At 38.3% G+C, this 24,502-nt stretch overlaps 1 protein-coding gene and 1 long non-coding RNA gene across 13 annotated transcripts in view; one reads left to right on the top strand and one right to left on the bottom strand.

The window, feature by feature from the left end:
- The window catches only part of NEK1 (NIMA related kinase 1), a 53,140-nt gene extending 44,102 nt beyond the window's left edge, over positions 1-9,038 (top strand). For all 11 annotated transcript variants that reach the window (XM_052778892.1, XM_052778883.1, XM_052778933.1 and 8 more), the window contains 5 exons: positions 867-1,021; positions 1,922-2,133; positions 4,868-5,001; positions 5,281-5,413; positions 7,510-9,038. In XM_052778892.1, the coding sequence (XP_052634852.1) occupies positions 867-1,021; positions 1,922-2,133; positions 4,868-5,001; positions 5,281-5,413; positions 7,510-7,523 (648 nt within the window). In that variant the 3' untranslated portion in view covers positions 7,524-9,038. The remainder of the gene's footprint in view (positions 1-866; positions 1,022-1,921; positions 2,134-4,867; positions 5,002-5,280; positions 5,414-7,509) is intronic.
- On the bottom strand, positions 6,635-24,233 carry LOC128137816 (uncharacterized). Of its 2 annotated transcripts, none has more exons than XR_008233859.1 (4): positions 23,962-24,233; positions 11,232-11,355; positions 9,979-10,043; positions 6,635-8,732 (listed from the first exon to the last, which is right to left on the bottom strand). It is a non-coding gene; the product is annotated as an uncharacterized LOC128137816 (long non-coding RNA). The 2 variants fall into 2 exon arrangements; XR_008233858.1 differs by lacking the exon at positions 23,962-24,233 and adding an exon at positions 13,546-13,943.
- Between the last annotated feature and the right edge of the window lie 269 nt (positions 24,234-24,502).

Raw genomic sequence — 24,502 nt, 5'->3', positions numbered from 1 at the left:
GCATGCATATGAATACACTGTGCTGGTATAAATTGCAGCTGAGGAACTTTTTTTTTTTTATTAAAATTCAGAAGTTTTCATTAGGAGCAAACACTGAACGTGCATGTATTCAGAGTTACGCTGAAGGAAGGTGAGGCTTACTGGTAAAACTTCTTAGTGCAGATTAGGTCTTGTTCCTTTTGTTTATTAATACTATGGTGAACATTTAGTAATTTTAGGGGGTTCTTAGACTTCTTAAAAGAGAGATCTGGTAGATGGCTGAGCAAACAGTTACTTTGTTTCCATGTTGCTTTATTTCCATTGCAACAAATTACTGTTGTAATTTGAACTTCTTTCTAATACTTCTTGTAATGAACTTCTTTCTAATACTATGGAACTGCCTTGAAACATACCATAAACAGAAGTTACTGTTTTCAGTGACCAACCTAGAGAAATAATAAAATGTAATTTTAAAAAATATTCCTTTGTCAGCTACTTAAAATGGTTCTAAGGTGTGATAGACATACATACGTTGTGAACAATTACATATATATAAGTATATTTTATTTCTCTACTGCAACGTTCCTTTTCTTTAGATAGCCATCAAGGTAATGAACAAATCTGCACAAAACCAGGATCTATATGTCAGTTGATGTTCTTAAAGCTTTTCAATCACTGTAAGCTGTAAAGGCAGAAGGAATGCTTTCCTTTTAGCTAAGAGGCAAAATTCAAGATGTCAAACTTTAAACAATTAGAGTATCTGTGCTGGACACGGTTATTTTGACTTTCAAATGAAAAAGGACAAAAAAAATCTCATTTTAAAGTATTTTGTAACCTCAGACTGTCCTTAGTATTGTTACCAAACAGGCTTTCTATTGCCTTTGCAGATGTTGAGAACATGTTCGCTCCCAGATCTTTACAAACTGTACAGAACTTTAGTTGATGTCCCCAGTGTAGCAGATGTGCAGCATCAACATAATCTTGAAATAGATGATACAGAAGATGAGCAAGCCAAAGAAGGACCCTCTGATTCTGAGGATATGTGAGTGTATCAAGTTTATCAAGTATTTCAATAGGCATCTTAGATCAAGAATATTTTTGGTTAGACACTAACAATTATACACAGTATACCAGCATGGGGTTTTTACCCAAGTTTTAAAAATCCTGTATTGAATCACCATTTACTTTGAGTCTTGTTCCAGAGAATTGAGAAGCTAATGGGATGTACTGCTTACAATGTTTGAATTTCCTTTCCAAATTCCATCCAAGATGCTATTCTGTCTGGCTTCTGCACCTTGCATTCTGCTGAAGCAGATCAAAGTTGATGGCTATCGCTCTTCTAGAAATAAAGATTTCTTGAATATTTCCTTTCTTCATATGTTCTGGGAATCTTGCTCATCTATCTTCTCTACTGTTGTATTGGGATGTCCTTTAAGTCCCCCAAATTCTTTCAGGGGCTTCAAAATCTGACCCTGGCTCTTGATTATTGCCTGCAGCTTGGGTAGTCTGAGGGATAAAATCATCTGATGAGATCTAGATCTCTTTTGCTCCAGACACATTTTTATCTGGATTGGGAATGGTATAGTTGCCAGGGGTCTATAATAGTGCATGAATACAAAGATTTTGAAATTATCTTACTAATAAAGTTGAATTGAGGACCTAGCATCATCATTTTATGAAATGGTCCGCTATCTGTTCAGCGAATTTTTATTCCCTGTGCCTTGCATGATATCATGGTATCAGTGCTGTAATCATGTTGGACGGAGGACACAAATATTTGCCTCTTTTTTTGTTGTTGGTTTTTTGGGGGGTTTTTTCCCCTCTTTTCCCTCCATCTACATTGGCTTTCCAGTTTGTTGGCTTAACAAAAGGAATGAGCTCTTCTTACAGAGTTTGTCCTGTAAAGTATTAATTATATAAACTTTATAACACTTTCTTTTAGTATGTTTGGGGAGGCAGATACAGATTTGCAGGCACTCCGGGCCTCAATGGAACAATTGCTTAGTGAGCAGCCTAGTGAGGAATTCAGTGAAGAGGAGGAGTCTACTTTAAAGGCCAATGTCATCGAATGCATAACAAATGGTACAGAGCTGGATGAAGGAGACGAAAATAACCCCAGCAGTGAAAGTGTACTTAATGAAGAATGGCAGTCAGGTATAATTCTATTATACTTGTTTTATAAGTTATTTATTGTTGTTAACAATTCAAACACAGAATAATGTTTTTGCATTGTATACTTACAATGAAATAAAGTTCTAATTAATAGTTTTTATACAGAAGTTTTAAAAAATCAGATATTTAGACTGTCTGAATGTTATGGTCAACATCTAAGCAACATTCAATGTTACAAATGTTGGCTATTTGTTAGGCAGTGATTATAAATCACTTTTTCTCTATTTGTCTAAAACTTGTCTTCAAGGAGGATCAAAGACTGTACACATCATATGTTTTGAATAAATCATGACTGCAATATAAGAGTGAAAAAGAAATAGCAACTGACATGACTGGAGTATCTGGGATCCAGCTTACATTACAATTAAGTAATTTACCAGGCAGTCAAAAGGAACGTGAAATTATTAAACTTGTCCTTAGCCCAAAATAGCTATTAATGCAGTCAAACTAAAAATGAGACAGAAAAATTTATTACTGCTTTTAAGCATTTTAAATTAGCTATTATACACCATGGTGTCCTGAAGTCTCAGTTCTGTTTTTTAAATACTGGTTGAAATATAAGTATTTTACTACTCCTGTAGAATAAAGTACACTTAGAAATATAGATATAGAAAGATGTAGAAAATCAATAACTAAAATGTAGCTTTTGTGTAACTTTGGGTTGTTGAAGACCATTTCAAACAAATTTAAAACCTGTGAATATACCTGTTAGATATTATTGATATAATACATTCCAATAAGTATTTTAAGGTAAAATAAACTTGGGTAATACCATCTTCTTCATTTTTTGACAGTGCTGATGTTACACACCGATAACATACAATACTATCTGTTTCTGTGATTCTGTTGTTGCAAGCGTTACGGTATTTGGTGTCAGTGTCCCACCTTCTAGATTCATGATGTTTCATAAGAATTGCAGGTTTCATTGTTGGGGGCGGGAGGAAGACTTTCAAAACTCAGAGGAACAGACAGAACTTGAAACCAAATCTGTTCAAGATCCAGAAGTTAAATACAAGATTAGAAGTCATCTCATGAGTTTTTAACTCATATACAACTTTTCATTTCAATGATAATTTCTTGTTGATGTGAGTGTTGATACTTGAATCAGGGATATGATTTGGTCAGGATTATAACTTACACTAGTCATATATAGGAATGGAAACCAGTAGAGTTTTAATACTAACTCAGAAAGTCTGTGACCTACCAGGAAATACTATGTATTTTTTTTATAGATTTGGTAATATAAGATCTGAAATCTAAAAAGTTGTATATTTTTGCCTGGGTAGATAAGTCCTTTCATAATTCAAATACTTATTTAAGGAAGTATTTTTCTTGGGCAAAAGCAGTTTGCATTTTATAATAGGATTTTACATAGGGATTCTATCTTGTATTTTTAAATAGATCCTTTTTTTGTTAAACTCACTGTTGTGGTTTAACCCCGGCCAGCAACTAAACACCACGCAGCCGCTCACTCACTCCCCCCCACCCAGTGGGATGGGGGAGAAAATCGGGAAAAGAAGCAAGACCCGTGGGTTGAGATAAGAACGGTTTAATAGGACAGAAAAGAAGAAACTAATAATGATAATGATAACACTAATAAAATGACAACAGCAATAATGAAAGGATTGGAATGTACAAATGATGCGCAGTGCAATTGCTCACCACCCGCTGACCGACACCCAGCCAGTCCCCCCAAGCGGCGATATCCCTGCCCCCACTTCCCCCTTCCTATACTAGATGGGACGTCACATGGTATGGAATACACCGTTGGCCAGTTTGGGTCAGGTGCCCTGGCTGCGTCCTGTGCCAACTTCTTGTGCCCCTCCAGCTTTCTCGCTGGCTGGGCATGAGAAGCTGAAAAATCCTTGACATTAGTCTAAACACTACTGAGCAACAACTGAAAACATCAGTGTTATCAACATTCTTTGCATACTGAACTCAAAACATAGCACTGTACCAGCTACTAGGAAGACAGTTAACTCTATCCCAGCTGAAACCAGGACACTCACCTAACGTTTGACAGTTACAAACCTATTTGTAAGGTTTCTGTAGCCTATAAGCAAAATCATCTTGATTTCTCTCGCATATCTTATTGTACCAGATGGCATACTGAATTTGCTACACAAAGGAGATGCACTCATAAAAGAATGAGGAGCTTTGTAGCTAAATTCGTACTGGGTTTTTAGACTTGCTCCATGGAACAAGATGCATCTCAGTGCAGAAGTTAAATAATTTATTCTTAATATACATGTCCATATCTTCTGTTAGAAGACAGCTGCTTCATTAGGGAGCTCCTCTCCCTGGTGTGGGACAGCCACTGAACCCTGCATCAGTTCCACCTCCAACATATGTGGAATGGTTATATGGAACTTGACCTACTAACGTTGCTTTGCTAAATAAAAGTCTGCTTTAAGACCATACCTTGTTTTCTTTCAGTATGAATACCCTTATGGTTAACTATCAGAGTGGAGTTTTAGAGGAGACAGCTAGATGCTTCCCATTTGGGATTCAGAATTTCTCTGCTGTCAAGAAAGGGACTGTTCCTATTTCCTTGCAGGTTGTTCAGAACATCTGCCAAAACCGCCTAGTGCTCCTGAGCTTACTTGCTTTCATTACATTTAGAGGTCTGTGTGGATATCAAGTTTAGGGACATGGAAACAACATTAAGAATGTAGGAAAACTGAGGGGTTTTTACTGTTGTTTTCTTTCTTTACAGATAATAGTGATGGAGAGATTGCCAGTGAATGTGAAGAATGTGATAGTATTTTCAGCCATTTGGAGGAGTTGAGATACAACCTTGAGCAGGAAATAGGCTTTGATAAATTCATTGAAGTTTATGAGAAAATAAAGGTTTGTGGGATAACCTCAAGTGGAAAATATTTTAAGAAACAAGTACCGAGGGCTGTTTACTGTGCCAGTAACTAATTGCATTGTGTGACTAGAATCAATGCTTATTTCTTTAGTCTTCTACTGTTTCAACACACTAAAATATTAACAGAGAAAATGCCATGCCAGTGGATTAAACAGGAAAACTTCTTTGGTTTAACCATGAATTGCATTTAATAAACATGAACTATTTAATTCTATACCCATTTTAATTTTGGCAACATGGATTGTCCTTTCTCCCAGGCTATACATGAAGATGAAGATGAAAATATTGATATTTGTTCAACCATTGTTCAGACTATTCTTGGAAATGAACACAAACACCTGTATGCCAAAATACTTCACCTAGTAATGGCAGACGGAGCCTATCAAGAAGGTAATCTTACTGTATCCTGGCAACTATGGCTTGTCTTACATTCTTTCTTGGTCATATACAATAGGTTCTAATATACTTTTAAAACATATCTGTGCTTTGTTATATTGATTAGCTAAATTGATAAAATTAATTTTTTTCACAAAGGGTATTTTTATTCCTGCAATAAAATGTGGCAAACTTTGATGAAGCATGCTGGCCACTCTGATTAACAGTATGTATGTATATATAGTCAATTGTAACAATAGTTGTCTTATGAAAGGTACAGTATAATTATTTAATTTCTGTAAAACAGTTATACAGATTGGGAAGATGGAAGTCTAGAATAAAGCTTTCAGAATTAAAAGCAATCTAATCAACAATCTTAAGAGTTAATGGATTTTTAGCTAAAATAATATTTTCTTTCCAAAACTCTGCTTTTAATGGGTTGCAGTATCACTGCTTTTCTGAAAAGAAAATTTCATGTGGCTCTTTATCCTATAATCGTCATTTTTCAGAAGAACTTGATGTGGAGGTACCATCCATCTTAGTTTTCAGGTGGCTCAGTAATACATGAAGAGAATTTATGTTGCTTGGGAGCCCTGCCTAGCTTAGCACAGATTACTAGGCAGACTGATAGTTCCTAGATCTTTCAGAGTCACTCTATGAAATAGCACACAGGCCACAATTAATGAGAAATGGTTTTGTTTGGGGTTTTTTCTCTCATGTAAAAAATTTAACTGCAGTTACGTAATTTTAGATTTCTACTGATGAAAGTTTTTACTGGAGAGAGAGAAAAAAAGAAATCTTAAAATTACAATTATTTTTATGGAAATCAGAAGCATTATATATTGGTTTTAGAAATGCGTGCAATGATCACTATTTAATGTATTTCAATTTTGAAAAAATATTCTAATGGATGTTAACCAACATCTACTTTCTGCATCTTTTAAATTAAACAAATTGAATTTGTTTAAATTAAACAAATGTGTTGCAACAGCAGTGAATAAAGGGTCAGATAAGATTACGGCTTTCTATGGTTTTTACATGTAAATGCTTGGGGGGGGGAAGTCTGAAAAAAAAATAAGTTTTGAAAACATAATAATTAAAAAATTTTCTAATATAAATCATATTTTCCCAGTTTTTCTTTGCTACCGATACAGTAGAACCACTCAGCAAGAATAAGCAGTACCATGTTGTTTTCATGCTGTGTTATAGAACTATGACAGAAAAGTGTCTGAAAAATATTTTTTCAACCACAATTTATTGATTTAATGATAGAATTAGAAAGATATATTCTAGCAGTTCATTTTTCAAGTGTCCAAAGGACTGGCAATATAGAACGAGAAGAAAATGGTAACTATAGTGTTACTAGTTTCTTTTCCTTGCCACTTTGCCTTAAGGATATTTTAAAACTAGTACTGAAAGGCTTAAATGACAATTTGCTGAAATGTTGGCATACAAATTGTAAGCTGTTGTCTGAGTGAATCCTATTAAAATAAGCTGACTTTCATCTTGCAAAATGCTGATTAACAAGTGGCTATTTTTAATAGCTTCAGTTCTAACTCTGTATTTTACAAATCTGTGGTAGCATATGAAAATGTAAAGAAAAAGTTCTTTATATTTCAGACATTTAAAGTATACATAGTACTTTAGTACTAAAGTACATAAAGAACTACATTTAAAGCAGTTCTTTAAATTTCAGATATTTAAAGGAAAAATCCTGTGCTAATAAAGGTGAATAGAGGACAAGTGACAGTCAGAAGCATGTTCATGAGCTTCTGTCTCAAAAGTTTTATACCCTTGAAATAAGAAAAGTTAGAAAAAAAAAAAATCTATATTGCTCTTTACCAAGAGGATTGTTCTAACTGAAGCAGGCCACTTGAGATGAAACTATCTTAAATTCACTAATCCAAGAAAGATGACATGTTGTTCAGTATTTGTACACATAGTGCTTTCAAGCCAGTTTTGGTAACAGTCATCTCATTGGTGACCAATTTAATGAATTCTTGTAGCATTGCTTACTAAATTGTGGTTTCTAGTTCATTTTGTAAGCTCAGCTTGATTGTGTGTGTTTGTCACTCCTTTTCACCCCGTCTCTCTCCCTCTGCTTTTTACAGATAATGATGAATAAACCTGACTCACTACATATCGGTGTTTGAAGTCTGCACAGCTGAATAACAAATTGTAGTGGAGAATGTAACATGGGGCAGGAGAAACAAGACTTCAAAAAAGAACGTTCATTGTACGAAAAAGTGGAAAAACATGCCTTTTAAAACTGGGATACCGATACACTTCTCTTGTGTGTACTTCCATATTAAATGTTCATTAAATGTGTTCATTAAATATTAGATGCTCAAAATTTAAAAAGCAAAACAAAAACCAACGAAACAAAACAAAAAATCCCCAAACCTGTAATCTCTCAAAGTCCAAAAGAAATATAGAAAGGAATACCTGTAGATATTCTGATACAAAACTGAGACCTATAATGTAAAACAGAATTTCTGCCATATCAACAGTTGGCTGGTACGGTTAAGCAATTGGAAGCATTACTGTGTTGTGGAAGTACCCACATCTAGCTAGTCACTTACATACTTAAAATAGCCTCTCTTTACAGCTATATAAAGAAATTACTTCATTTTTATTGACCCTCATGGTTGTATTTTAAGAGCATCTTAATCTAGTGGTCCAGTTTGAGTATTTTACTTTTTTCTTAATAAAAAAATTACTGTATTTTGAAGCTGAAAGGTTCTGTCACTTTTTAACCAGTGTCACCTGAAATATCTTAATGGTGTTTCTAAATCAAGGCAAACTGGTACTTCAGCCATCATTGAAAAGTCTGGGGTTTTTTGAGATGGTAAAATTCAGTTGGAGCTGGAATACTTTTTTCCCCAATATTTTTCCTCCTCTTCCCCTTCCCCACCCCCTTCCCAAAATCCCAAGTATTTAGCTCTTTTGAATTTTGTAATCTGGTCAATGATAATATAGTCTGCTGTTGAATTGAAAGGAGTGGGTTTTTTCCAGTTTGTTTTTAAATTCTTACTGTTGCACTCATAGCTCTAGCAGAAATGGGGGAAAATTAAATATTGCAGGCACAAGTGCTAAGTAATACTTCTCATCTTTTGGCTCATGTTTTGTATCTTGATTTCCACTACCCCAAAATCAAAAACAGGTTTCTTCTGACCCACATTTCCTTGTTCCTCCTGTAAAAGCAGTATTATACAGGGCAGACATCAGGTATGCTGTTGTTTTCCAGTCACTGTCTCTGGACCAGCTTTATTGGCTTACCCATACAATAAGTCTCTTACTACAAATCTGATGAACTGTCGAACTTCCAACTGCCCTATTGGAGGAAAAAAAAATAGATTTTTTTTTTTTCCAGCTACAGCCAGTCACAGTCTAAAACTGTCAAAAGTTACTTTTCCACAAAGTAAAATCAAGTATATATATATATATATTATTTAGAACTGTCAAAATATGTACATGATTTTTGTATAATTGTTTTATGATGTTGTTATTAAAGTTTTGCCCACTGAAAAGTGTTAATTTTTTTAACCACATCCAATTCTTAAAGGTAGACCAAATTTAATCTATTTCAGCTGTATCCTGGGAACCTGTGATGAGAATAAAATTAATGATCATAAATGCCTTTAAGATACCAATTTTTTATATCCTTACTTACTTGATAAACACCTCTTGCTTCATCTGATGAGAAAGTATGGTCATTGTTGGAAACAGTGCTGGTTCTGTCCTATGCTGCTTCTCTTATCCTTTTTTTGTTGTTGTTTTTTTGTTTTGTTTTAAAATTCCCACAGTAAATTTGGGGGCTTTTCAGTAGGCTTCTCTTCCATTCCACTTTTCACTGCTGAATGATCTATTCAGAGAGATGATCCTCATGAGTTACATCATTTTCCCTTTTCAGGTTTGCTTTTCAAGTCATACCTTGCCCACCTTCAGATTTAGAAGAATATAGATTAACCATATGGAGAGAAGAAAATATACCAACTGGTATATTCTGCACTCTATGGTTTTGAATTTTCTCAAGGTGATACAGTTTTACTGAAGTTATGGGTTGGGGGTGTTTAGTTCTTTCTAAATTGAAATCATACCATTATTGACATTCATTTCTTATGCAGTGTGCTAGCTTGCTTCTGGTAAGAAAAATGGATATAATCTGCAGCCTTCAAGCTTTACAGACGTAGAGCTTTTTATCAATTAATGATTTGAATAATATGCGTAGATTGTGCACAGCTTTTCAAGAATAATCTTCAAACCTGCCAACCAATACTGGATATCCTTGAAATCCCTCAAGAGCTAATTTAAAAATGACACAGTAAATAAGTTTGCTAAAGAAATACTTTTATCCGAACTTGTAAATCCCTATTTAATGTACACTGTAATGACATCAAGGACAGTGTGACTTCAGGATGATTTATTGGTCTGTATGTAATAACTTACTGAAATTAGTTGAGTATTTGGTCTGTCTTTATATTACATTTCTAATAAAGAATCTTCTGTTGCATTCTAGCAGCAAATTGAGGTATAGAATGGTATTTTTGGCACAAAACGTACTCCATAAACTATTTCACATTATGTCCCTGTCCTCAGTCTTTCTTCTTGACCCCCGCAGCCAACTGCAGTTCAGATGAGGAATCTTAAAAAAAAAAAAAAAAAAAAAAAAACAAAAGAAAACGCAAACAAACAAAAAACCATGCATCCACCCCTCCCAAAACACAACCCTAGAAAGCCAAACCCGTAATGCCTCTATTGTGCTGCCCTGCAGACATGATTGTAGTCCCCAACGCTGGACTCTCCTGGCTAACTGTGCTATCTGTAGCTGTGTGTCCGCCTGGGGTTTTCCGACCTCCAGCAGAACAGAGAGCCCCAGCCGTGAGGCGGCAGAACTAGAGAGAATGTGTCCTCAGGGCCTGCGGCGGGAAGATGGAGTCTCGACTGCTAACTGGCTTCGTTTTGAGCCGAACAGGTACAGTCATCCTACCCGGAGCATCGGTGCCTTAAATCTTTTTCAAAGAACAGAGCCTGAAGAGGCTTTTGCTCTTCAGTTTGCTGAACTTTGTGTATTTGGGGTTACTACTAGAAGGTATGCCAGAAAAATGTATTGCCTGGCTGGGCAACATGAACCAAAGCAGATGATGAACGTTTCTGCAGTCTTGTAAGCGAATGGCTGATTGAAACAAAATTCCAGCGTACCATATTGCTGACAAGGTTCTCTGTGCTCTTGAGACATCTACATCATTTATCAATAATTCTTATTTCAGCTTTTAGTGCTTCTGTCTCCCTTGCGCTCCGATTTGTGCATAAACGCTGCATGTTTATGCAAACGTGCATTCTATACTAACCCATTTCTTCTGAAGCTTTACGAGCTTGCCTAAATCTGTTGAAAACTTACAAAAATATTTTTGTAAGATAGTTTTTCTCACATCTGTTTGCACGGGAAACTACGCCGTTTCACAGCTCTGACTGTCCCCCACTCGGAGTTGACCTGCGCCTTCCCAAGATGGCGGTTACAATAGACGGCCCACGCCCGCGGGCGTTTGTCACGGGGCGGCGGTGCCGCCCTGCGACCGCCAGGTGGCGGCATAACTGCGGGCGCGGCGGGGGGGGCGGGGGCTACCTCGTGCTCTAGGTAGGGTTCCGAAGCTGGTCGATGGTGAGTCTGAACCAGCACGGAAATTCTTAAGTTCCCATGATTTACAAGTATTTCCTTGTACAAGGCCACGTTCTGAAACCCTACACGTAAACACAAATCTTCGTACGTTTACGAAGCGTTATTCACAAATAATTTACAAAGCAAAGATACAGAGAAATACATAGAACTTACTCAGCTGGGTAACAAGCTTTTAGGTAGAGCGCAGTTTCTCAGCTTGTATCAGTCGTGCAATCCTTGCGCTCCTTTTCCTGGGGGATGGGGGGGATGGCAGGGTACGTCCAGTTTCCCCAAATGCCTAGGTGCAAATTTAAGTAAAACAAAATATGACACTTGTAGCACAGTTACGGTGTTGTGCATGGTTGGACTCTGTATCGACCTTCCCCTCGGCCAGAGGGTGGGGTAGAAGCATGCCCCTGACTAAATTACTGATTTGACTTTTATCTCTCCACTAAAAGCACCTCATCAAGGCTCAAATGAAGTTAGCCTCTGCTTCATTTTATTAACTGTGATAAACCAAACACAAATACAGAAATTTGATTTTTCAATCCTTTTAAACATTTTTCTTCCTAAATAATTGTGTGCTTTCTCAAACCTTACTTTAACACTTGTTCATTCATGAGCCATGTAGACTAAAATTTAGCATAAAATAGAAACCAATGGTTACCATTCCTAGAATGTTTCTTTTTGCCATTTTTATCATAGCAGTTTAGATGGAGCAATTTGCAGAGTTTAAGTACTAGTTTTAAAATCCATAAAGAACTTCTTCCTTTAAATTAAATCTGTGTTAATGCAAGACAGACTTCAAATGCATTTCCAAGTTGGTATGTTTTCCAGCTGAGCTGACGAGTTCATCAATTCAAGTAGTAGCACTTTGAACAGTTGGCTTGTGTAAGAGTCTTAAAAACACTTCTTCAGCAACTAAAACCTTAATTGAACTGCTTCCATAAAGATATATTAATTTGTAGTTACTTGTGAGCCACATATATAGGAGTTCAGCTGCTTCTACTAAATTGCTTGCCTTGAGCACCTCTGATCTGGTGCGCTCTTCCAGATTTTATTTCCAAGACATTTTTAAACCAAGATAGGATTTAGCTAATTCCATTAACTCTCTTTTTAACAACACAGTTTAAAAAACTCACAGAGCCAGAGACTTGGAGAGTTTTTTCACATTAGCTGCACAATAAAAGCCAAAACCAGGCGGGTTGCACAGCAGGGAAAACTCCAGCGAGGTAGCATTTGCTTAGTTTCAGGATGGCTGTAACAGTTCTTTCACAAGTCATCCCTGAGGTTGATTGTATCAAGTGTGAGGCTGGGGCGTTGCATGAGTCACTTCTGCTTGGCTGATGGATGTTCCAGTAGGGACTATAGTCAGCCAGGACAAAATACAGTTCAGTTTTAAATAGCGCTGTGGCTCAAGCTGATGCAGACGTGCTCTGCGGATAATGGAACCATAATCAGGTCCTTGACATACCCTAATTTTTGCTGTATCCTGCAGACAGTCCTGACAGTAATCTCTTCTCAAGGGGAAGGGATGAAGTACACATTTTTGCTGTATCCTCAATGTAGGATAAAACTTCCCCACATTCAAATTTTAGGCAAAAACTCTGCAGTCCCAGCTCTCTTAATAAAATTTTAGATCTCAAGCAATACTTCAGGGATGCTATTTTCTCCTTCCACCACCTTCCCCGTCAGGAGTTCACATTGCTGTTTGCTTTATTGCTGCTAGAACTATTTTAAATGCTATCAGAGTATTTTTGCAAAAGTGAGGTACACAGCCTTTTTCTGAAGAAGCGATTGATTTGGTGGGGATATAGAAAAGACAGAAAACCTGAGATGCCATTAATGATGAGCTAGAGGTCTGTCTACTGTGGAGCTATACCAACGTGACCACTGGTTACAGGGTCCATCAGGCTCCTTTTTATAAACTGCTGTAGCTGTTGTACTTCCTCTAAATTCTGTTTCCTCCTCTGTATTGAGCTGTAACAACTCTTGATAAAGACATCTAAAAGACAGTAGTAAAATGCATCTAATTTGCCATTATTGTAGCACACTTAGTTGATCCTTTGCCACTGACGTTAGTTTTGATAACTTACATGGCAGTTTGAAGTGTTTTAGTCTTGTTCTTCAAACTTTGTAAGAGGAAGTCAAAAGGTGAAGATTATGGCAGTTGAGCTTCTCAATAGAGTAAATTTGGACTTAACACTGAACATACTTTCATGACTTTTTAATTCTAAGAAATATTAGTATATTTTATTTTTTCATGCTTAATAGTTTTAAAGCCTTATTTAGTAGATCTGTATTTTACTGTCAGTGAACATATATGCCACAGCAGTAAAACATCTCTAATGTGATTTTTAGCTACAAATAATACAGCATTTTTTTTCAGCTGTTGAAAAGCCTGATTGCACTAAATTGTATATCCAGTTCCACCATGGACTTCAGCACATCAGTTAATGATCACAGCGTCCTGAAAAACTTAACTCACTGTATTCACTTAAATCACTGCAGTGCCTCCTTTCCTCAGATGACCACTGTTGCTTTCTCTACATTGGGCAATCTTGTTTGTCCAGGAAGAGACTCCAGGAAATTCTGACTCTAACAGACAGTGGGGTTAAGCTCTGCCAGCTGGGAAAGGGAGCGCAGTTTCAACCCTGCAACCTGCGACCTTTGTTAACCATGCAGTGATACTACAGTAACTAGTCTGCTCAGGTCAGTAATGGACAGATTTTCCACCATAAATACCAGTTTGTAGCCATACATACAATAGCAGAGCATGGATGAGCACAGTCATAAGGCCTCCCTCCTCCCACCAGAAAAAAGCTTGAGTCAAATCCCACTGTGATCTGTTAAGATGCTCCTGTTCTCAGCTGTCTATTCTTTGCTTCTGCTGATGATTATCAGGACCAGCAGAATGAAACATGCGCCCACCCTCACGCTTTGGCACAAAGCATAGCGTCGCTTGATTAAACTGCTGGGACGATGGGTTTGAGCCAAGTCACCAGACTCTGAGCTGCAGTTGGTGAGGATAGGAACACATCTTCCATTCTGCTTATTCTGCCACAGTGAAAGCAATCTCTATCAGAAGGATGGAGTATAACAGATGGAGCTATAACTTATACCACTTTGCAACAGTTCCTAAAGCTCATGGGTCAAGGATGGTGCAAGACTGCTTGTGCGGTATTAGTAAGAGAAATTTATGTATAAACATACAACGTGAAATAGGCCTGCTGAGGAGCAAAAGCTGCATAGTGTATAATGTTTATCTTGCGTTAATCAAGCCATAATGTACTTAACACTGTATTTGTTTTCACTTGCTGGCAAAACTCCCCACAGGTGTTTTATTCTGCCTTACAGCAGTTAAAAATGTGAGAAATGTATAAAAATTGTTAAAAAAAAAAAATCTAGTAATTGTGAAATTGCCTGGTTTATCATATGATAAACCATGGCGGCTTGTTAGAGGGATCACACTAATCCATAGTGTGAAACAGGTCAGATCCCTTCCTACAGTCACTAGCTTTAACAAAGCTGTCTTTGATACCTCAGCTCAGGTATTTTCAGCTTAAATGCAGAAGCCTTGCATACAAAGCCTGTAAGATGTGGGGTGTTTTTCCTGCCCCTCCATTCTGCATTTCTGTCTTAGTGGCATCTGAAAAATATGCTGCTCATGTACAGTTACACTGATGTTTGTGGAAATTGCAGGTACCTCATTTCTGGAAATCAAACCCTGGTGCTTTTTCAGCCTCAGGGAACTGTATTTCCTTGCCATAGGATAACAGAGAGGTCAGAAGGCTTTGTGATCCTTGGACAGAAGACTGTGTAGAATAATAGAATGAACTGGGGAAAAAAAAAATGTGCTGAAAGCATCTGGGAGTTTTTTGTGCATACTAGACAATATATTCCATACTCACTTTCTGTGATTAAGTTTACTGTTACCGAGGCCTAGAATTAGCCAAATAAAACAGCAGGGAAGCCTTCTCTGTGTTTCTTGCCTCCATTTCTCACTAACATTTTTACATTCACTCCCTCCCTCCCTCTTCTAATGGAAGCTGGGGGAAAAGTGCCGAGTACAGCACTAATGACATGAAGAAAAACACTGAAGGAAGCAGCAGGGAGGCCAAGGTTTCAACCACTCTCCCTCCCTTGCCCAGGAAAATTTCAGTGACCTCTTGACACCTCCCATGGGAAACTTTAAATTGACAAGAGTATTTGCCAAGTAAATACAAAAAATGGCATTAGAATGGTATAGTTTCTGACTTAATCCTCCTAAAGTCAATGAAACTGAGTTAAGGTTCCCGCAGCAGCTATAATGCAGTAACCCCATTCTAGATGGCAGTATATGTGGATATGTATCAGGATTGATTAAAAAACACTTCCACGCACTCACTAGTATTCCCTTGGGAAACTGAAAATAAATATGCCAAAAATTAAGTTACAGCTTGTTCCTGGATTATCCTGGTATTTTGGTTAAAAGTACTACGTTTCATGTTACGGAACACTACCTATAGTCAAAACGTTGTTCATTTGTCCTATGAAAACAAAAGGGGAAGACATTTCAAGTTCTTTATACCCTGATTGTTTACTCTGCCATGTTTTTGCTGGGGTAAGTTACTCAAGAATGATTGTTGGGACTCCTGGAAAATACTCTGGCTTTATTATCTGCCAGCTGCCAATTTTTCTTCTGAAATCTGATGATCAGGAATGGAGGGATATTAGGGTACACTGCATCTCAAGCGTCTCCATACCATTTCTCACCACACCTAGAGAATGCATTGGCTACCCAGCAACACTTCCTGGTCATTACTAACTCTGATCCTGCTCGTTAACAGTATTGCAGGAGCCCAGTCACTAGAATGGAGATCTGTGGTTTAGTTCTGGGAATTGTCCCTTTGCTTCCTCCCCAGCAAATTATTTAATTTATCCTGCAGAGATAACTGCATCTATGCCAGTCATTACCTCCCCTCATTTGTCTTGCCTTCTCTTATCTTTCCAGTCTTTTTCGTTATTAGTTGCGAAGTCTTCAATGTATGAGGTAATGCTGCCTTCATGCTCTCCATCCCTGTCATACAGAAAAGGAACAGCACAGTAAATACCATAAATAAGAATGCTTCCAGAATGCAGTACCAGAAAAACGCTCACTAATGGCAACTAGCACATAAGAAAATACCTAGCACAGACCATTTGCCAACAGCTGTTTTGAGCACAGCTGCCTTAGCTATATTTAAGGACTATGACATGGATTAAAAATACATCCTTTTTTTAGTGTAGGTATGACCTTAGAGAAGAATGGTGGTAGAACTGCATTAGCAGTTCACAGTGATGCTTGCAAACAGGTTTTTGGCACAGTTAACCATTGTCAGTGCCCTAGTCACATCCACGTGCAGAGAGTTGCTGTTGGCATTTTTAGGGACATGCGGGAAAACATTACTTGAAAGTGAGTTTGACTATAGCTCATACAAACCGTGTATTTAAGAGGTATTTAAGGGCTGATTCTTAGCTAAAGGGATGGAATCCAGCTGCCTGTTTTCTTTGGCCCTGAGAGTCAAGTTCGATATGATTTAAACTTTCAGAGCTGGCTTCACAAAGAAACAGCTAGCGGGTTGGTTTTGAGGCTTTTTTTTTTTGTTTGGTGTGTGTTAGTGAGTAAATATTTTACAGCCCAAATTCCTAGTTCCACAAAATCAGTGACTCCAGGCTGTGGGACAATATAAGTAAGCACAAAGGCTGGAATTTATTGCTAGTAATGATCTATGAGATAAGATTTTCAACTAAGCCTGTGCAGAGAGCTCTCTTGCCAGATGTGTGGGAGTGAGAGTGACACAAATGTACAAAAGAAAAAAAAATCTTTGGCAATCCCAGAGTGATTATATAGCCTTGTAGCGCTAGCAGCCTCAGAGAATTCATTTTGCGTCTCAACGTTTTCGTCAACTTAAAAGCTAAGTCCCAAACTTTATAAAAGAAATCCAAAGTTGTGCCATGAATACTCCATAAATTTATCTCACTTCCTTAATCTTATTTTTAACAAGGAAAGCTTGGGGTTTTTTTTTCTACGTTCCTCATTTGTAAAGAACTGTGGTAGCAGAATGATAGGAGAGATTCTGCAAAAAATCACTGGGGAACTTGTCCCTTCATTCCCTTACTTTTCATCCCAATGTAATTCAAAACTTTCCTTCGGAGTCAAGCTACATTGGAAATCCTTGGTTTTTGCTTCTAAGATATCACAGACAATAACAATGGTACATGGATGGTACACTGACCACATCCAAACCTCTGCCTACCTCCTTTCATAAGCATACCAGAAACTGCAGATAACTGAAGCTTTAAAGGAGCTTCTGTACCCTTGAGACAACACAAGAAGTATAATTTGTGCTAATGGGAATGCAACTTTCCTTGTAGCTGAGGCTACATTCCACAAAGGGATGCTTCAGTCAAAGAAAATGCTTTACCTTGGTATAAGGACACTGCTTTGACTAGATTGGAATGGAAATGTTGGTGCACTTTAAATGCTGTAACACATTTTAATCTTTTTATATCCTAGTACACAAACTCTTACAAAACCTACCTCATCACTCATGTATGTCTGATACCACAGCAAAACTGTTTAAGTGTGGCAGAGATGTTTGAAAAGTAAACATGCTGATAATTCTACTTGCCTGTCAGATAGCTCAGCCCAGCAGACAGTTTTAGTAGGAAAATGCTATTTTAAAGAAATAAATCTCTTTCAAAAAACTAGCTGAGCATGGTTTTAAGAACTAACATGACAACTCTTTTTTTGTTGTTTTTGGCAAACTATCAAAATGTTGCAGCACTCAAAATTCTAAAATGCCTTGGTTTAGAATTCAAACAAGCTAGCAAATTCTTCATGTAGATTTTGCTCTAAAAACACAAGTTTCATGTGGAAAGATGCCACATCTTTACCCTGGAGCATCTTACCAATCCCTGCTCCTAAGCCTGGAAGTGTGGCACAGCTACATTCAGACTCTGTTCTGGGACAAAATCCAAATCAACTCTCACTGCAAAGGAGATGTAAGTGAGGGGAGTATGATGCTTTTCAACAGACTTCCCGATTTGGACAGTAGGAGGAACTGCAGGACTCACCATAAAACACACACAAACCACAGTACAGACATATCTTTGCCGTTACTATACATTTCTCATGCTTTAATGACCACAAAAGCACAAGCATTTTTTAAGAGTTGCTCCTCCATAAATGCACTTCCAGTAACTGCTCTTATTCTAAGACACACATAAGGTGTTTGTTAAAACATACAGAAATTTCTGAGTTTTCATTATGTTGTCGTGCAGTTGCCCAAAAGAGAAATAACATCCCTTACATCACCTGCCATAGAGCCTATGCTCAGAGTGGACTTGAAAAATTCTCATCTAGAAAGACTGAGGGGGTGCTTAGTATGTTCTGAAGACATTTGGTGTGAAAAAGTGAAGAGGTCCGAGATTCCAGCCTGCTACTTTTTGGAGGATGCTTTTCTGAAGATAGGACCCCGAGGCTTTGGCCAAGGATGTTTGCTCTAGGAGGGTTAATGTGAATGCAGGACCCATCTAGATAAAATAGCACAGTGCTGTGAATTCTTCCCTATTCATGAAACTTATTGACCAGCTTTGTCTGTCTCACAAGATTTTAGAGAGTGAAGCTGTAGTGCATTTCTAGAAATACAAAATACAACAGAAGACAGAAACTAGGAATTGTACATCTGACATGATGGATACAGACTTCTCCCAATGCGCACAACCTCCCTCCCTCTGCACAGTCTACATGCAAAAGCATCTCTGACTCTCCTCAGCAGTTCCACCTCCTCCTATCTAATATTGATTTTTTTTGTTCAAATAGTATACATGCCAAGTATCCAGTCTCCAGACGTTCAGCTTCTTTCAGATACTTTGGTAATGAGGTGTGGTAATGAAGACTTAAGTAAACTTTTATGAATGTTGAACATCCTTTATGATGTTTTAGCTTATTTAAAAAGAAAAAAAATTGTTTGGGCCCCACGACTCATCTCATCTGTTTGGGTTTTGAAAGCTCCAAACATTTGTCACAACGTTCACCAAAGATAAAACTGGAGTTTAGTCACTCCAGCCCACTATCACTCAAAGTGGTTGATTACAGTTCTGCCTGATCTCAGTCTAGAGTCAGTAACACAATAATTCTACTTAAACATTTATATAATTATTGGTTTACTGTTCCTATGAAACAGCTTTACCCTGTGTCTTGTACGTAGCCTTTGCAAGTGGGGAAAACATCAATAGCTTTTTAATAGCTTAAAATTTGCTAACAATATAGCAAACTATTAAAACAGCATGCAAGTATTCCAAAAAGTCTAGGGCAGTCAGTAATTCTAAAACTACATCCTGAATCACTTGGGAATCTTTGGGAGAGCAGATCTAGATCAGACTGAGAGATACCTAGGAAAGGATTGAACAGAGAATCTGGCATGCTCCATCCCCACAGGAATCTCCCCTGTGGGCACAGCACTAACTCTAGAGAGGCAAAGGAGCATTGGGACGTACTCTTCAGCTGCACAGATGAGGTCTGTGGCTTATCAGCTGCATGCAAGGATGGAAAAAGACAATTTGATTTTAGAATAAACTTATTAAGAATGGATTCTAACATTTCTGTACCTCTTCTAAAATCTTCACAGCTGTGCCCCCTAGCTTGATTTCTTTAAATAAACATTCTCCTTCAGTTTTTCTTTAACCTTGTTTGTAGTACGGGAAATTTCAAGCTTGCTGGTTAATGAGATGCAGGCACTATGTTCCCATCAGTGTAATGATCATTTAAATCAAGTTCTTGACCACCTAAACACACCAACACCTTAATGCATTTCTACAAGGTACAGCTGTGGACACTGCAGCTAGGCTACCTGGATCATAAGCACCCATAAGCCCAGTCAGCCTGGTGGAAATGTCTTAAGGTAACAAAGACCTCACCTAAACACTGAGAATTTCTAACATGTTTGCTCTTTAATGCCACAGCCACTTTTTCTGTTGCATATTCCCTCATCGTGACGTAAATTATTACAAAAGCATCAATATTTGCAAAGGTACGATCCCAGCTTCACGTTGTCAGAGCGAGCTAGTTCATGACATTAATACACAAATGATACTCTCCTCAAGAAAACAGGAAACTAAGAAGTAATCAAAAATCAAATGTCATCTCTGTCTTGTCAGGTTTGAGATGCAACCAGGCAACTTTTGTCTATACCCCAAGCTAGATGCCTAGACTACAGAATAAAGATGTAAAACTAGAAGTCAAAATGTACTGAAAGCACAACCCGTTTCTCCTGCCTCCTCACAAATAAAAGAACAGCAGAGATCCTTCTGGCAGGATGCAGAAGCCTTAGAAGTACCTTTGTATTACAGTCATTGATTTAGTTACGACTAGTTCACAACACAAAAAGTGCAGCAGGGGCAGCACAAAACTCGGTTTGCCAGCAAACTGACTGGATCAATATCAACCACGCTGAGCTCAATGCTGCTAGAATTCCGCTACTAGTAACTGTGCTAGACAATTTAAAGCTAGAGCTAACTGCAGCATAGACATCTCGTTGTAGAAAACCAAACCAAACCAAACAACCCCCAAACCTAAACAAAACCACAATCCCCTCAACCCCCCAAAAAACAAAACCACAAAAAAAATCCCCAACTCTTTCATGAAAAAGGAACAAAGTCATTGAAGAGCATCCTTGCTCATTTCCACCAGAGACTGAAGAAAGTTGGCCACGCTTCGCTATGTGCTATACTTGCCAATAAAAAGCCAGCAATATCAGCATGGCCATCAGTGGTAAACTCTTACTAAATTGATGTCAGTAGGAATTTTGTGTGGCCTTTGAAAGAAAAGTGCCACTGCAGCTCCAGGGGTCATTTTACAAGGAAATAAGATCAACCTTTTTGGTCTGTGCTCGAGATCTATATTGCATGGGAAAGATGGGCTAATGTGGATATTACCAATGGGGAAAGAGCACCCTTTCTGACAAAAAAAAATAGATATAAAAATAGTTTAGTACAAAGAATGTATCTTAAAACAAAAACATGCTTATTCTTCTCATTAGAAATAATCTGAATGTTAAAATTTGTTCTTGAACCTACAAATAAAAAAAAAATTCAGTCTATGACTGCCACAAGACACTATCTTCTGCTGTATTTTCTTTCTGATAGGACATAACACCTCTTGTTCCATGATTCCTATTGCCTTTGAGTCTTTTGTAGTCATCTCAAGATTTTAAGGATGGAATTCATAAATAAATTAAATATACCTTCATACGTTTATTCTCACGCCAGAGCTTCTCTACACAGCACTCAGTTTTGTTTTATGAATCCAAATATACAGACTGCTAACATGACTTTTTCAGGCAAACAGGTTATCCTGCCATCAGGGTCACAATCTTCAGGGACCTTTTGCAGCATTAGAAAGGAGACTGGACCTTGTTTTGTTTTTCAGTGCATTAGTGTATTTTAGTGCATTTAACGCTTTCCTGCATTAGTTTACAAATGTCTGTGTGTTTCAAAAGATTTGCATGCTAACAAGTGGAATCCTACTCTAAAATGTCTCATACTACTTCTTAAATTTCCTAAGGAACTAGATGTAAATGAGCATAGAGTGCATCTGTGAGCCCCTCTTCCCAATTATTTATAATTCGTTGGCAAAACCTGACAGAATATTTGTAAAGATATTAAGATTCTATAGGTTTTATGGAAAACAGTGGTTATATCCAGAAAAGATCTAAAATTTACTGTCCCGCCTACAGAAAAGCATGTAGCAAAGGTCAAGTTCTCTCTTCTTGTTAGCTTGCCAACTTATCAATTAGCCGGTGTTGCCCAAAGCCAGGCACAGTATACACTGCCTTGCATTTTAAGGACAGAGGAAAAACTAAGGATACTTGGAAACGTGATAGAAACAGGAATTACTGCAGTAGGGTTTAGGGAGGAATATAAAGTATGATTGTTTTGGCAGAGAGGGCTGAAGACATGGGGGGAGGCCTGCAGGCTGGTTTGGTCCACAGAAGAAAAAGAAGGTATGGGCAAAAGGGAAGGAGGAGCACAGAGGACACAGTGCATTTATTGCACCAAGGATGCTGGGCACAGAACACAGAAAAAAGAAAGAAACCAGGCGTTACCAGTTCTGCTACTGGCATTGTGACTTTTGCTGTTCTGCCTATCGCCCTTTGCTTCTTCCTTTACCCAATGGCTTCCAGATGAAGAGAAACAGCACAGAAAGAAAGAAAGAAAAAAAAAAACCCCAATGCTGGAGAAAAAAAAAAGTTTGTGCCTGAAAACCAACTTCAGAAGTATGATTTATTACACCAAAAACGTGTAAAATATGTTTTCACAAATACAAACAAATATTAATAGACATTATAATCATAGAAATACAGGGATTTGCGTAACTGGAGGGCCTCTCTTCCTTCAAGTCTGTGTTTTTAATGGTTCTCTGCCCTGTGCAATCTCTCCTTTGCATCAATTAGTAAAAGTTGTGCAAGGAACTAACGAACTGTACATAAGAATGGAATGGTTTCAAGAAGGGAGGTCTCCTCGTGTAAAAATGTGCAAAGTGTACAGTTCCCTGCTTGTGGCTGGAAATGAGAATGAATAAATGCTTCAGTGTAACAGCAATTCTGTTGCTTTCAGTCCTGGCGTCAGACGATTGCAACCACTCCGAGACAAACACTTCATCCGTAAGAGGGCAGTGGCGTACACCAGCACGCACACCCACAGTTTTTTTACACAGATTATATTTGTTTGAAAATTAACTACTGCTGCTGCTCAGGAAGTAACATATTTATCTGATACTCTTCAGAATGTTTACTGCTTTGGCTAGTATCCCACAATATATTTAGTATCTTGCAGACTTTACGTAAAACATTATAAAAGACCAGCCCTGATAAAGGGCTAATCTTTTTATCCTGCTTCCCTGAACTTTCATCTTGCTTCCCTGGTGCACCACCTGTATTGTAGATTCCTCTACTGTTTTAATAGATATTTTACATTCCTTAGACAGCAAACTAAGTTTAGACAACAATAACTGCGTTGCTTACAAAACTATGCTGGAAAGGCTGGCAAATTATTACCATGCAACCTTGATGAGATCTTTTGGAAAAGCTAAGCTATGGCCAAAAGGGAAATCCAATTGTGAGATGAACTTTTGTTTAGATTCAACAAGTCCCTATTTGAAACGTCCTGATTACCCTTCTTTCTGTAGCGGCAGTGCTGACATGGCAAGATAGAGGAATCCCATGAGACATGGGAATATTCTTAAGTATCAAATGTTTATACCCTTCTCTTCTATTTACATTACGATACTCCCTGGAAAGTGCAGACACAGACCAGAACCCCATCTGTATCAGTTTTCCTGAACTCCAGAATTCATTGGGGAGGAAACTTTGTTTCTTAATGAACTGTAGATATTTAGGGCTTCCAATATTTCTACTACTACTAAAAAAAAATAAAACCAATAGAGATGCATTCAGTGGGAGCACTTATTTGGAAATCCTAATAACCACAGAATAGAGAACACCATAGGAAACAACCAAGCTAACAAATCCAGAAAGCAAGACAGAAAAGCCCGTCATGGTATCAACTTACACAAACCTGCACAACCCATGAAAAAAAACAAAAAAAGACCCCCAACAAAATCAAAAACCCTTTTATATGCACACAAAATTGTCTAAGAATGACAAGAAACTTGGACAGCTCAGAACTACACACAAGAAGGAAGCTTTCAGGATTGCTTCCTCTTTGAGTTGCAGCTGACGAGGTGATTAACCGAAACGTACACGTTTCTCTAGATTTTTTTTCACCATCCATAGACAAGGTGCCTCATCTGATTTAAAAAAAAGGAATTCTTTAAAATTAATTTTAAATTTTTTTTTATTTTATGATAATTTGCCTCTACCTTAGGGTTTACTTCCTCCTTCATTCCCACAGCCTCGTAGAGAAGTCTTTCACAAAGCAAGCGCTTCATCTCCTGAACGCAGGTGCCCGTGTCACAAGCGACACTGCACCACTTCGGGGGCAGTTTCTGACCTCCTCACTTGGTAATTTAACTGAGCAACGCCAACAAGCAACTGGGCCACCCTGACACGGGCACGCACACCCGAGGTTAATGCGTTACGCCGCACTCGACCTCGCCACAGAGCGACCTGCGAGGGCCTGCGAGAACACCGCTGCCCCCGAGGGCAGCACCTGATGCAACAGGGCACCCGCCACCGCGGCGTCCGACCAGCGCCCAGAGGCGGGAAGCGCCGCGACTGCCCCGCGCCCCGGCCTCCTCACCCCTTCCCACCACCGAGACGCTGCGCCCTTCGCGCCGGGAGCGGAGGCCGTTCGGCCGGGGGAAGAGGCCCGGGTGCCCCCGCCGGGAGAGGGAGGGCCCCTCCGCCCCACACAAGCCCGCTCCGCCTGAGGAGCGTTTCCTTGGCCGGGCCGCCGCGGGC

This window comes from Harpia harpyja, chromosome 2, assembly GCF_026419915.1.
Source record: "Harpia harpyja isolate bHarHar1 chromosome 2, bHarHar1 primary haplotype, whole genome shotgun sequence".
Lineage (NCBI taxonomy): Eukaryota > Metazoa > Chordata > Aves > Accipitriformes > Accipitridae > Harpia > Harpia harpyja.
Note: the sequence above shows the minus strand (reverse complement) of the source record. Positions and strands in the feature narration are given on the sequence as shown.